The sequence below is a fragment of the Osmerus eperlanus genome, chromosome 4, assembly GCF_963692335.1.
Source record: "Osmerus eperlanus chromosome 4, fOsmEpe2.1, whole genome shotgun sequence".
NCBI classification, from domain to species: Eukaryota; Metazoa; Chordata; class Actinopteri; order Osmeriformes; family Osmeridae; genus Osmerus; species Osmerus eperlanus.
Genome location: NC_085021.1, coordinates 15998468 through 16010911, shown reverse-complemented (window position 1 = coordinate 16010911; position 12444 = coordinate 15998468). Strand labels below are relative to the sequence as shown.

At 40.1% G+C, this 12444-nt stretch overlaps 3 protein-coding genes across 3 annotated transcripts; 1 reads left to right on the top strand and 2 right to left on the bottom strand.

Moving 5' to 3' along the window:
* The first annotated feature begins 463 nt into the window (after positions 1-463).
* Positions 464-3047, top strand: ugt5e1 (UDP glucuronosyltransferase 5 family, polypeptide E1). The gene is made up of 2 exons (XM_062459549.1): positions 464-750; positions 1366-3047. Exons 1-2 carry the CDS (start codon positions 731-733, stop codon positions 2996-2998), a joined length of 1653 nt encoding a protein of 550 aa, XP_062315533.1. The 5' UTR covers positions 464-730; the 3' UTR covers positions 2999-3047.
* An 88-nt stretch (positions 3048-3135) lies between these two features.
* Positions 3136-8339, bottom strand: dedd (death effector domain containing). The gene is made up of 5 exons (XM_062459604.1): positions 8122-8339; positions 6757-7438; positions 6419-6523; positions 6185-6322; positions 3136-5969 (listed from the first exon to the last, which is right to left on the bottom strand). Exons 2-5 carry the CDS (start codon positions 7334-7336, stop codon positions 5566-5568), a joined length of 1227 nt encoding a protein of 408 aa, XP_062315588.1. The 5' UTR covers positions 7337-7438; positions 8122-8339; the 3' UTR covers positions 3136-5565.
* Positions 8340-8769: 430 nt separating this feature from the next.
* si:ch211-229n2.7 (uncharacterized protein LOC100002243 homolog) lies at positions 8770-12437 on the bottom strand. Its single transcript, XM_062459652.1, has 4 exons — positions 12332-12437; positions 11741-11861; positions 9439-9737; positions 8770-9127 (listed from the first exon to the last, which is right to left on the bottom strand). The coding sequence occupies exons 1-4, from the start codon at positions 12347-12349 to the stop codon at positions 9029-9031; spliced, it is 537 nt and encodes a 178-aa protein (XP_062315636.1). The 5' UTR covers positions 12350-12437; the 3' UTR covers positions 8770-9028.
* Positions 12438-12444: the final 7 nt, after the last annotated feature.

The following is a 12444-nucleotide window of genomic DNA, read 5'->3' as shown; positions in this document are numbered from 1 at the left end:
CAACAAGAAAGTCAAATTGTGCGAAAGCAAATTTACAGGAAAATGTTGATTCACCAAGATGCCATTTGGGATTTACTCTGGGGAGTAGGTTTCATTATACATGGGTGGGGCATAGGAAATCAAAATTACATTTAATGGCTGCAAGGGCTGGATTTCACCTTAGCTTTTGTGTACAACATCTGATTGTATATGGTTTGCATGTGTATAAACAAATTCTGTTTTATTATTATTAAGCTTATACTAGTTTTTTTATCAGTATTTACTTAACAGTATTTGAATGCGCTGGTAGCAGGATAAATCTCTATTAATTACGTCAATTATTTTGTGCACCGCAACTAATCTCCTATGAATAATCTGTAGTTGTGAGCAGGCATTGTATTCTAGAACACATGCTTCAGATTAGATCAAGCACCTCCCACTGTCGAAAGATGAAAAACATGCCTTGGTCAAAGGTTGAGCTAACTTCCCCTGCATTGTGCCGGAAAACAGCATACTTCAAGTATAACCTTTGAACGCTTTTGTTGCAGAGGAATATGTATATGACATGGAAGGAATAAATGGGAGCCTTTGAAAGGACAATATTTGCCTTGGATTTGCTATGTGGACATCAATACTCGTACTCACCAGTTCCTGCTAAAAAAAAAGAAAAACTTTAGAGCTCTCTTCCGAGCCATTTTAATCTGCTTGAATCAAACCTGCAGTGAAGATACAAGACAGTTTTACCATCAAAATGTGTTTTTATCAGTCCAGGTAAATGGTGCCCTTTGTTTACTTATTTCTTTTAACTATTCTTGGTGACCAGAAATCCCCTCAAGAATAGTAAATTAGGGAAAGTTCTATTTCCAGGGGTTTTAATAGGGTTTAGTGTTCAGAAGGGTGATACATTAAGGGTTGGGGTTCTAGATAGTTTTAGGGTAAGGAGCTAGGATTTGATTTAGGATCCGACTTCAGAATAGGTTTAGGGTTGGGTTGAGGGAAAACATTCAACATGTTTGGAGAGAGATGGGAGGGCCCTGCTGTAAGGCCTTGGCCTGTATGTTATGTGAACTTGACCAGTGAGCCACCGGCCCCATGTTTGTCCATGATTACATTGACAGGCTACTCTGTGTGCAGCTGCAGAGCTCAGTGGTTTTTCTAAGAGGCTTTCCGAGCACCAGCAACATTTTAGAGCCTTGAGTGTGTGTGTAAGTGACTGTGTGTGTGGGTGTGTGTGTGTGTGGTTGAGTGGGTGGGTGTGATTGTGAGTATACATTTGTGTGAGAATGTATGCATGCAAGGGAATACATTGGACATATTAATCAATTTAACTTCTGTATTTATTTACTTATTTACTTATATTTCATCTCCTTACATTTTCATTTCAAGAGAAATCATGCAACTCTCTGGGTTACAAACCTGCTTCCCCACACAACCAGCTCTTCTTCTTCTGGTTGGGCTCCTGTGGGGCTTCCCGACACAGAATCAAGCTGGCAAGATCTTAGTTTACCCAGTGGATGGAAGCCACTGGCTCAACATGAACATTCTCTTGAAGGATCTCCATCAGAGGGGCCACAGAATAACAGTGGTCCGCTCATCCACAAGCTGGTATGTCCATGAGCAAGCTCCTCACTACACCTCTGTTACTGTGACAGTCTCGGAGGCTAGCAACCTGGAGGACCCAGATTACATGGCCTCGTTCCTGAGGAGAAACCTGGAGATTTGGACAAGAGAACGCTCAGTGTTTTCCTTCATTGCTCTCCAAAAAGAGGCAATTCAGTTGTTGGAGGATGCCCATCGTGCCAGTGCTGAAATGGCCCGTTTGGTTATACAGAACAAAGCTTTGGTAGCTAAACTAAAGGCAACAAACTTTGATTTGATGTTGACTGATCCTGGATTTGCAGGAGGAGTTATTGTAGGAAAGTACTTAGAGCTACCAATAGTGTTCAATGTTCGCTGGATCACCAACGCAGATGGACACTTTGCAATTGCACCCTCACCGCTGTCTTATGTTCCAACTATTGGATCCCTGGTCTCAGATAAGATGAATTTTGTCCATAGACTGAAAAATATGTTGCATTATGGCATTGGACTGTACATTGATTATATTGTAACAAGACCCCTCTACCAGGGTGTGTGTGATAACTTCATAGGTCCAAACTCCAATATTTACTCTCTTATTCAGGGGGCTGATCTCTGGCTAATGCGTGTGGACTTTGTGTTTGAGTTTCCACGCCCAACAATGCCCAATGTGGTCTACATAGGTGGGTTCCAGTGTAAGCCCTCTAAACCTTTGCCAGCAGATATAGAGAAATTTGTGCAGAGTTCTGGGGAACATGGAGTGGTGGTAATGTCTTTGGGGACTTTGCTAGGGAGCCTCCTTCCTGAAATCTCTGAGATAATCGCAGCGGCTTTTGCTCGCCTGCCTCAGAAGGTAATCTGGAGACACCTGGGAGAGAGGCCATCTAAGCTAGGCAACAACACCATGTTAGTAGACTGGCTACCTCAAAATGATCTGCTAGGCCATCCTAAAACGAAAGCCTTTGTCACGCACGGTGGCACCAATGGGATTTATGAGGCCATCTACCACGGGGTTCCAATGTTAGGGCTTCCCCTCATTTTTGACCAGTTTGATAACATGGTGCGTCTGAAGTCCAGGGGGGTTGCCAAAGTTCTAGACGTGACAGCATTAGAGGAGGAAACTCTGACACAGTCTCTAAGAGACATCCTCAATGAGAAGATGCCCTACAAGAAAAATATGCTTAGAATGTCAAAGCTACATCATGATCAGCCTATGAAACCTATGGACAGTGCCCTCTTTTGGCTAGAATATGTTATGAGGCACAAGGGGGCATCACATCTACGCACTGAGTCCTATAAGATGCCCTGGTACGCCTTCCACAACGTGGACGTGTTTGCACTCCTCCTCAGTGTTATGGCCTGTCTACTGCTGTTGTTTGGCTTGACTTGTAAGATAGTGATTAAAGCTATAATCAGCAAGAACAAAGTGAAATTGCAGTAGCTCAAGTTACTATGTTCAATTATATTTCTGTCAACAATCTATCATATCTGTGAGTATATTTGATATATTTATTTATAATTATGGCATGTTTGGTCAATATATACCTTAATGTGAAATCAAGACAGTATTGTTTCAAAACTGATTATAGAACATTTTTATTGATTTTGAACAAATTAATTTTGATTTGTACAAACATTAGATGTGCCAATCAACTATAACCATGTACATATTCACGTAATACCACAACCTCTTTCTTGGTCAACACAAATAAAATTATTTAAAAAAAACATAAGGTGAGAGTATGGGCAAACAATGTGCTGCTGCATTTCTTGCTTTTATGAAACTTCTTATGGGTGGGTCTAACTGCTTGCTACAGGAGAACAGTTGACATTTTGATTGCTCCTTCCCATCTGCTGTATTTAATTGACAAAAGGTATCCATCAACAGTTACAATAGTTTACTAGATAATGGCATTTAAAAGTTACAGAATTGTTGACAGCCTATTTAGTTATCTACAGGTTACAGAAGTTGCCTTTCTTTTTTATGTTTCTGGGGGTTATCAGTACTTACATGCAATCTACTGACAGATGCTTAAAACATAACCTATATAATAGATACCAGTTGCAACTTTGCATTCTATTCCATTGGGAAATAAAGAATGGTCTTAAAACCATAGTAACAGTGGACTTTAAATCTGTTCCTTGGCCTTTTTGCGACATTTGCGTATGCATGTGGCTCAATTGTTGTCTATGGTGACGCCCCTATTGAGAAAGAAGTTTCACTGTGTAAAAACCTATACTAAAATTAGAGACAGTACATAAAAAATATCCACCTCTTGACATTTTCCAAAACTGTTTTTCTGATCAATGGTAGTTGGACTACTGAGTTGAACTGATTTTTGGGGAATTCTGTCAAAATAATGTAGTTAATTGCTGGATCGTATACCTCTGCTTCAGGTGTGACTGGCCTAGAATGATACAGAATGAGTGTCAAATAGGGGTCAAAATGTGTACATTAAATTCAATTCATTAAACCACAAAACTTAAAATTAATTTGACTTGACAATCATCTGATGTATTCTGCCCATTGATAAACCATATGTGGGAGAAATCTATTGTTGGTGGGTAGTAGACAAACAGAAAAATATACCTTGTTAAATAGACATGGACAACTGCAATGTAGGAGCCAAGAGTATGTTATCTTGCAATGCTAATAATTTTCCCTGACATTCAGTGATCACATCCACATAATCCTCTTTCCACACTGGACTACAAGAAGCTATGAATCCGACTGAAAAATATTGCTTATCCAACCATCTCACTTACAGAAACACACCCCGTTATATGAATAAAGTACACACACAGTCAAAATAGCATTGATGCGTATTTCATTTTGCAAGTACTGGTGGCTCTTTAACTCGGGTAACACTGTCACATATACCACTGGAATACTGTTGCTACCTGTGGTTTAAGATCTGATTTATTTTTTCAAGTTATGATTCATTTCTATGCAGCACATCAAAATGAATAGTAAAAAACAGAACAAATATTGTTGATACTTCATTACTCAAACCTTGGTCCAATTGACTCTGGTCTTGCACACTAGCAAGGGCAACAACATGCCAGGTAAAATAACAGAACACACCTACATTTGTGATACTGTCCTTTTTATCCAGAAATTGTGTTGACTTCAGATATTTTTTTACTTCAGAAAGCTGATGTTACAGGTACCCAAAGTGAGTGTGTGTCTACATTGGAAGAATGGAAGAGGGTCAGTTTTGGCATTAGATACAGTGGGTAACACAGATTCACTCCATATGAGGGCAGAGTCAGATGATAAACTAAACGTCTGGACAAGTATTGGGGATATTGAAGAATAAGTGACTTGAAAGTACATTTAAAAAAGTAATTGGTGCAGATGCAAAGCAAAACGGCATTATTATGGTGATGATGGCTGGAAATGTCAGCTCAGGATTATAATAAAACATTTTCAAATCATACATGCACACTTTTGTCTCCACTCTAACAAGGTTTGTCTCAACAGTCAAAGCCTAGTTGAAAAGAATAAAAAAACACTCAATATTTGTTCATTTCAAATGGTGTCTAAATTCAAAAGTAATTGTTTGTTTAGGGGGATTAAAACAAGAACTATTCAATTGTTAGAAATGTGGAGCAATAGTTCAACCTCGAGGTGTCAGTTTGAGAATGACTGGGTCAAAGACCTGGGTGATATCAAAAGACAATGTTAATCCTATTCTGAGTTCAAATAACAAGTTACAATATTATTATTGTTCCTTCTGAGAAAAAAAAAGAAACACTGTTATCGCCTGTCTGTTCTGTGATGTGGTCCATAATTGATTGACACGAGTGTTGATGACTTTATTATCCATTTTCTCTGTAGACAACGTCTGGTAGGGCCCACTCTTACTTCTCAATTAACCAAATGTTCACTTGAAACTATTCCTTGCTCTCTTCACTTCCATTGAAGAGATATCCAACACTTCACACACCATTAAGTTGCAGTTCTCTTTTCAGAACAAGAAGGGTCTCTTTACTGTTACTGACAAGTTAGGGCACAGTTTCTTTGCTCTCTCCTGCCCCGCTGCCCCCTGTGACTAAGTTACGCAGAAGTTTACGACGACCAGCCTGATAGTCTTCCTCGTCCACATTAACCAGCAGTTTGATGGCCTCGTGTCCCACCGCTTGTTTGAGAGAGTCTGTTATGAAGACACCTTTCAGAGCCTCCAGCAGAGAGCCGTTTATGTAGTCTCTCCAAAAGGCGTCTAGGTAGGTCAGCTCAGAAAACTTGATGTCACAGATAATGGAGCCCAGGTCTCTGGACTTTAGGATGGTGTTGGCCTGGTTGAAGCGCTCAAATTGCCTCTCCACTGCCTCCTGTTTGTTGGAGAAAACGTTGCCCTGGAGCGCTGATTCATGCTGGCAATACTCAGCACGCACTCGTAGGCGGATATCTGAGAGAGCCAGAGTGGAGAATCATGGTGAGTAAAAAAGGTATGAGATATGAGTAGATGCTTTCTGTCTCATATCACAATGTAAAACATAAGGGTCACTCACTGTATACCCCACCTGCCAGAAAACAGCATTCTTTTAAGTCAAATAAATCATTGTCTTATTAACAGCCAGAAAATGTAAGACTTTTAAATTAAATGGATTATCCTGGCCTTACCACAAGTTTGCTTCTCCCTACAGTCTCCCGTGGTGTGGGTTCTCTTCCTTTTGCGACTAGGTCCTGGGGGAGCTGGCTTTGTACGAGAAGGGCCCACCTGCGGCCCTGAGGGAGAACAGCAAATCACTGGCTGGGGGCCTAATGAGGAACAAAACAAATATTCCAGGCATGTTAAATGTTGATTGTCAAATAGGATCAAAATAAACTTAGTATTATGCAGATTTGCACACCCACCTGCTCTTCTATGTGGTACAGATTCTCTGCTCTCAGCTCCTCCCCTTGGAGACACATAACGTACTGATGTCTCTTCAAGGTACTTATCCACTGGGTCTGGGCACACTAAGAAACACAATATAAAAGAATTGTATTGCACCATGCAAACAAGCTCTAGGAGTTTTTGCTAGGTGTATTTCTAGCTACAATTCAGGAGCAATTTCCTATGGATTTTTATTATCAAACTTAGATTTTAGTTTGGTCTGATCTGGTAAATCACTGTATATGTGAGGTTGATCATATGAAGAAATACATTGATTTAAAAAATAAGTATTCATGTGTGCGCAACCCTCACTCACCAGTCTGTCTCTTTCTGAGTGTGACATAGGGCAGCAGGTCATGACGTGTAATGATACGCAGCAGTTGCAGCACATGTCTGAAGTTGGTCTCATCACAACGACCCTGCCGCTCTAGGGCCAATAGGAAGTCTCGCCCACTCCGGATTCCTCCTCGCTCGTATTCGTCAATAACGTCCACAAAGAGGAAGGACAGAACTCTAACGTCACGATGAGTGAGCTGGGCTCCAACTATATCAAACATACGGTGAAGTGAGTATAGACCATAGGCATTGTCCACAGCCTCCTCAGGCCAGGGCTCAAATCGACCAGATGAGGGCCTTCGGGATGAGGCAGAGTTTGGGTTAGAAGATGAGGCATTCCGATTCACTGTCACTCCACTGGAGGTTCCAACAGATGACGACCCAACACCACCCATTAGACCTCTGTGGTGAAGAGAGTGAGCAGTCACAGAACTGCTGTGGGTTGAGTCCAACTGGTTGGGGTGAATGTGAGGTCTAGCCTGCTGAGCTGAAGAGTTCTGAGGGACAAGCAAGGGAGGGTTGACGTTTGCATTGGGGAGGGGGTGCTGCTGTGATGTCATCACTTTGTGTCAGGGGTCGACAAATCACACGGTGAGGGCGATGAGGGTGTGAAAATCACTGATCACTAGTGTGGTATTGAGGTAGGAACTTCCACAACTTTCCTAAGAAACAGAAAATAATGAATAAACACCGACGTCCACAAATAGAGGTAATAGTTGAGACTTCCTATTGAGTTGACAGCGAAACTAGCAGATGGCTCACCCTCAGCAATATCAGGCATCACTTAAAAACAAAGCTATAAAAACTAGGTACCTGAAAATGGTGCAATAGCTTATTGGCTAATAAGCTTGCTAAGTAGAAGACAGATTTACTGAACATAGGGCAGACTGCTCACATGACATTTTGGACAACCTACCACGATACAACATTTGAGCAGATGTCGGTTTGTACAGAAATAGCTTTATATCAGGTCATGGACATCTGTAGCTAGGAGGAGATATGCAAACGACACTGAAGCTACGAAAAGAATGACAGCTAGGTTTGATTTAAGCTACTAGCACTAGCCATATAATTAGCATGCTAGGCGAACTATAACATGATTAGTTAGCTATTTTAACATTCCTTAGTTTCACCAGTAATAGTCCTAGCTAGAATGGATATATTTGACTCATAACAAATCACCATTATCTAGCTAGCTGATTGCACGACAACGGTTTGGTCTGGCCCCTATGCGTGCTAACGTACCGCTAGCTAAACAGAAAATAGATTTCTTGTTGTGGTAGTAGCTAGCTACTAGATAGCTGGCTAACTAGCAACCCAGCAGTTGTAGCCAAACGATGTTTACCTTAACTTGCCAAGGGGGTGTAATTGTCAGCTTGACTATTTTTTTTCTTGGTTGAAGAGACCTTCTGTTTACATAACCTGTCACAAATTCTTAAAGATAGAAAAGACACAATTTTGGAATACTTGTGCTGTCTGAACGGACGCTAACAATTAACATGCCCATTTTCGTGATCTCAACTAAAATGAAAGAACATCCGGTCCAGTTTTGAATGAACATCCGGGTTACGATGAAATTTGACAAATCTTGTCGTCGTCAGAATGCAGTTGCGTTATCTAGCCTCTAGTCACACGGTATCTCCGCCTATTCATCTATTGTAAACTATCGAAATAAGTATCACTGATCACTAATTAATGTTCTTAGTGGCATACACGTGCAAAATTATCTGCGTAGGATTTTCATCAGTGCATAATTATAGATAAACATGTTGACGTTTCCAGTGAGAAAAAAGTTTTGGTTTGGTAGCCACGATTATTAATCTCTTGAATAGTTGCCTATCTCTGAAGCAATGTACTCAAAGTCAAAGGGGCTTAATTCCTCATGTAGTTTTTTTTTACACAGTGACATTATTTGTGTGGTTTTAGGCTTACAGCAGCCTATAGTTATAATAGCCTAGATAACACATGCGTCGTAAGAAACACATTAAAAAAATTAAGCCAATATAAATGTTTATATGGAAATATTGAACACCATAAATACAGTAGGCTTATGTGGCTTAAAAGAGTGCTTGCTTTAACAGTTTCCCATTTGTTTTACTTGACTTGTCCACATATTGTTCCTATATTACATACATATTCAATATTTTGGAACCATTGAAACCCTATTAACTTCCACAGTATAAAATGTTATTTAGTTGGCCTATACCTCAATCATTTATGCTACAGTTTTGAAAGTATTTTAATGTTAATTTTTAATACCATAATGCCCTTGAAATATTGTACGATGACTCAATATCTTGGAACACTTCTGTTGCTTCCTCACACTCCTTGTTCTTGGCTCTTGCAGGAATCTAAATGGATCAACAGAATGAAGCACAGTCAATTTGGGAAACAAAGTGATCTCCTAATCCAGAATGTACTATATTTGTGCAGTGTCCATCGGCATTCTCTGCAAACTCTCACGTCCGTCGCTCAACAGGCAACAAACATATGCATATTTATTTCTCGGGAACTGCTTAGCCAAACAACTTTACACTGTACATCCTTGGGTCATGACCAATACACCTGCTGAATTATAAACTCACACAGTGCCCTGTTCTCGAGATAATCAAGCCACAGACACAGCTTTCTGAAACTATATCAGTAACTGGGTTGAACTGACCTGGTTGCACACAGCCTGTCCATATCGTACAAATGAGGCAAAATGTTCACAGTTCAGGGTGAATAGTCGGTAGGGTAACACCTTGTTGAGCAGAGCATCACGCCGGCTCCTCATTTCTTTTTCAGTTGATGAGTTGTCGACATGGCGGCTGTTACTGATAATGATACGGGCTCCTTTAGGAACATTAACCTCAGCAAGGGGCTGCCTTCGGATTTGGGTCTCCCCTAGAAGTAGGTCGCCACACACTGGGAAGGCTGTTTGCAGGTAATTGCGGATGTTACTCATCAACTGGCTCTCATCTATATAATCATGGGAGAAAAGTATACAGTTAGGTCCATAAATATTTGGACATTGACACAATTTTCATCATTTTGGCTCTGTATACCACCACAATGGATTTGAAATGAAACAATCAAGATGTGCTTTAAGTGCAGACTTTCAGCTTTAATTTCAGGGTATTTACATCCAAATCAGGTAAACGGTGTAAGAATTACAACACATTTTATATGTGGCCCCCCCCTTTTTAAGGGACCAAAAATAATTGGACAAACTAACATAATCATAAATCTAATTGTCACTTTTAATACTTAAAAGTGACATTGACTGCAAATCCTTTGCAGTCAATGACAGCCTGAAGTCTGGAACCCATAGACATCACCAGACGCTGGGTTTCGTCCCTGGTGATGCTCTGCCAGGCCTCTACTGCAACTGTCTTCAGTTCCTGCTTGTTCTTGGGGCATTTTCCCTTCAGTCTTGTCTTTAGCAAGTGAAATGCATGCTCAATTGGATTTAGGTCAGGTGATTGACTTGGCCATTGCAGAACATTCCACTTCTTTGCCTTAAAAAACTCTTTGGTTGCTTTCGCATTATGCTTCGGGTCATTGTCCATCTGTACTGTGAAGCGCCGTCCTATGAGTTCTGAAGCATTTGGCTGAATCTGAGCAGATAATATTGCCAGAAACACTTCAGAATTCATCCTACTGCTTTTGTCAACAGTCACATCATCGATAAATACAAGGGAACCAGTTCCATTGGCAGCCATACATGCCCACGCCATAACACTACCTCCACCATGCTTCACTGATGAGGTGGTATGCTTTGGATCATGAGCAGTTCCTTCCCTTCTCCATACTCTTCTCTTCCCATCATTCTGGTACAAGTTGATCTTGGTCTCATCTGTCCATAGGATGTTGTTCCAGAACTGTACAGGCTCTTTTAGATGTTTTTTGGCAAACTCTAATCTGGTCTTCCTGTTTTTGAGACTCACCAATGGTTTACATCTTGTGGTGAACCCTCTGTATTTACTCTGGTGAAGTCTTCTCTTAATTGTTGACTTTGACACAGATACGCCAACCTCCTGGAGAGTGTTCTTGATCTGGCCAACTGTTGTGAAGGGGTTTTTCTTCACCAGGGAAAGAATTCTTCTGTCATCCACCACAGTTGTTTTCCGTGGTCTTCCGGGTCTTTTGGTGTTGCTGAGCTCACCAGTGCGTTCTTTCTTTTTAAGAATGTACCAAACAGTTGATTCGGCCACACCTAATTTTTTTGCTATCTCTCTGATAGGTTTGTTTTGATTTTACAGCCTAACGATGGCTTGCTTCACTGATGGTGACAGCTCTTTGGACTTCATATTGAGAGTTGACAGCAACAGATTCCAAACACAAATACCATACTTGAAATGAACTCTAGACCTTTTATCTGCTCCTTGTCAATAAAATAACGAACTCCCATGAGGGAATAACATACACCTGGCCATGGAACAGCTGAGCAGCCAATTGTCCAATTACTTTTGGTCCCTTAAAAAGGGGGGGGCCACATATCAAATGTGTTGTAATTCCTACACCGTTCACCTGATTTGGATGTAAATACCCTGAAATTAAAGCTGAAAGTCTGCACTTAAAGCACATCTTGATTGTTTCATTTCAAATCCATTGTGGTGGTATACAGAGCCAAAATGATGAAAAATGTGTCAATGTCCAAATATTTATGGACCTAACTGTATATGTAATGTATTTTAGAGGCTGGTTTAACAACAAAGTAGCCTACATTGAATTCACAAACATTTCATCTCATAAAACTTTCATGTATTTAGTTTATTGTGTGGACAATGTTTTGACAATTGATAAAGACTAGCTTGTGCAATGAAATTGATTTATTTTTGTAATACAGCTTTGTCCCACAACCACTAACACACAGGTCACAGCACATTAGCTACTATATTTAGTTAGAATATGTGATAGTGAGACAGACATGTATAGTGCCTCACTTTTAGGTTCCTTTCTATCAAAAACATATCACTCACCTGCTACTGAAAAGTGGATCACATATCCATCTCCATCATATACACCCCAATGTGAGTATCCTATGGGGTATTTAAATTCTATCAAGTCTCCGAATTGAGCGGTGGATACAATTCCATCAACCTGTGTACACAGAACAACAAGCAGTGCATTCCATTCTCCACCCTGGATAAATCCACCATTCCAGTTTGAAAGCAGGTTTCACAAGATCTAGCTAAGCGAAATGAGCAAGGTGCTGGCTTGTTTAAACAAAAATGTTAACGACATTTTACAACAACAAAAAGTCGTAAAGTTGAAGCAATTTAAAGTTGAAGCAATAAATATTTTAGACTTTTTGTCTAAATTACCATACCATAATTAAAACTATGCAAAGTGGTCCCTGTATATTTGGAAACTACTCGGATATGATCTACTGAAGCTAATATTATTGTAATCTTATTTGAACCATACGGAGGTGTGTGAATGACCTGAGCTCTTTAGTTTAACCTATAGCACACCAGTAATAGGCTATATGTTGGCAAATATGTAAATTCTTAATGTGAAATAAAACACCAGAAAAATAAAGAATGAGTTTCCTAGGTTCTAATGCTCACCTGTTGTTGAAAGTCCATTGTAAGCTGCTATGATCTGTCAAAGCTAAAACAACGTGCTTCCTTATCTGAAGACTCTACAATAGGGTGTGTTGCTCTACTTATAATTTTTTTGA